Source organism: Propithecus coquereli, unplaced genomic scaffold (genome assembly GCF_000956105.1).
Source record: "Propithecus coquereli isolate 6110/MARCELLA unplaced genomic scaffold, Pcoq_1.0 Scaffold221, whole genome shotgun sequence".
Lineage (NCBI taxonomy): Eukaryota > Metazoa > Chordata > Mammalia > Primates > Indriidae > Propithecus > Propithecus coquereli.
Genome location: NW_012147301.1, coordinates 948,075 through 948,630, shown reverse-complemented (window position 1 = coordinate 948,630; position 556 = coordinate 948,075). Strand labels below are relative to the sequence as shown.

At 34.7% G+C, this 556-nt stretch overlaps 1 protein-coding gene across 1 annotated transcript in view; it reads right to left on the bottom strand.

Annotated features, from left to right (window-relative positions):
• Positions 1–298: 298 nt before the first annotated feature.
• Positions 299–556, bottom strand: part of LCTL (lactase-like) — a 20,325-nt gene continuing 20,067 nt past the window's right edge. The window contains exon 13 of the mRNA XM_012644831.1: positions 299–500. Coding sequence (XP_012500285.1) covers positions 385–500 — 116 coding nt within the window. The 3' untranslated portion in view covers positions 299–384. The remainder of the gene's footprint in view (positions 501–556) is intronic.

Below are 556 nucleotides of genomic sequence, written 5' to 3'. Positions count from 1 at the left end.
ATGTATAGGACAGTGCTGAGATGGCAGTCATTTATACATTAAAGTAATATTTCTGGACAGATTTAAAAATGAAAAACTATCAAATCACAAAACAGTTTGTATACTATGATCCCATTTTTGTAAAATGAAAATACATTCATAATATATAGCAAAATCTTAACATTTGGAGGGGTGGGATTACAAGTGATTTTTATTTCATTTATGCTTATTTTTATTTTGTAATTCTTAAATCCCAGCATAAGCCAAAAAGAATGAGAGAAAGAAAAAAGTTAATTATTGTAGAGCCTGAAAACAGAATTATATATAAACCTTCAAAGCAGAAAAGAGAGGAAGATCCTGAAGATTCTCTATGAAAGATGAAGCTCCAAAATCGATAGTCCTGTCTCAGCTCTGCCTCCTCAGGAGGAGCATTAGGAGAACAGCAGCAATAAGTACACAGAGTGTGCAGACCGTAGGTACCACAATCTCCGTAACCAGCTGCATGTGACTTAGCAACGGCTCTGGAATGGTAAAGAGAACAGCCACCACAAATGAGAATGTGATCATTTTAGCAAAT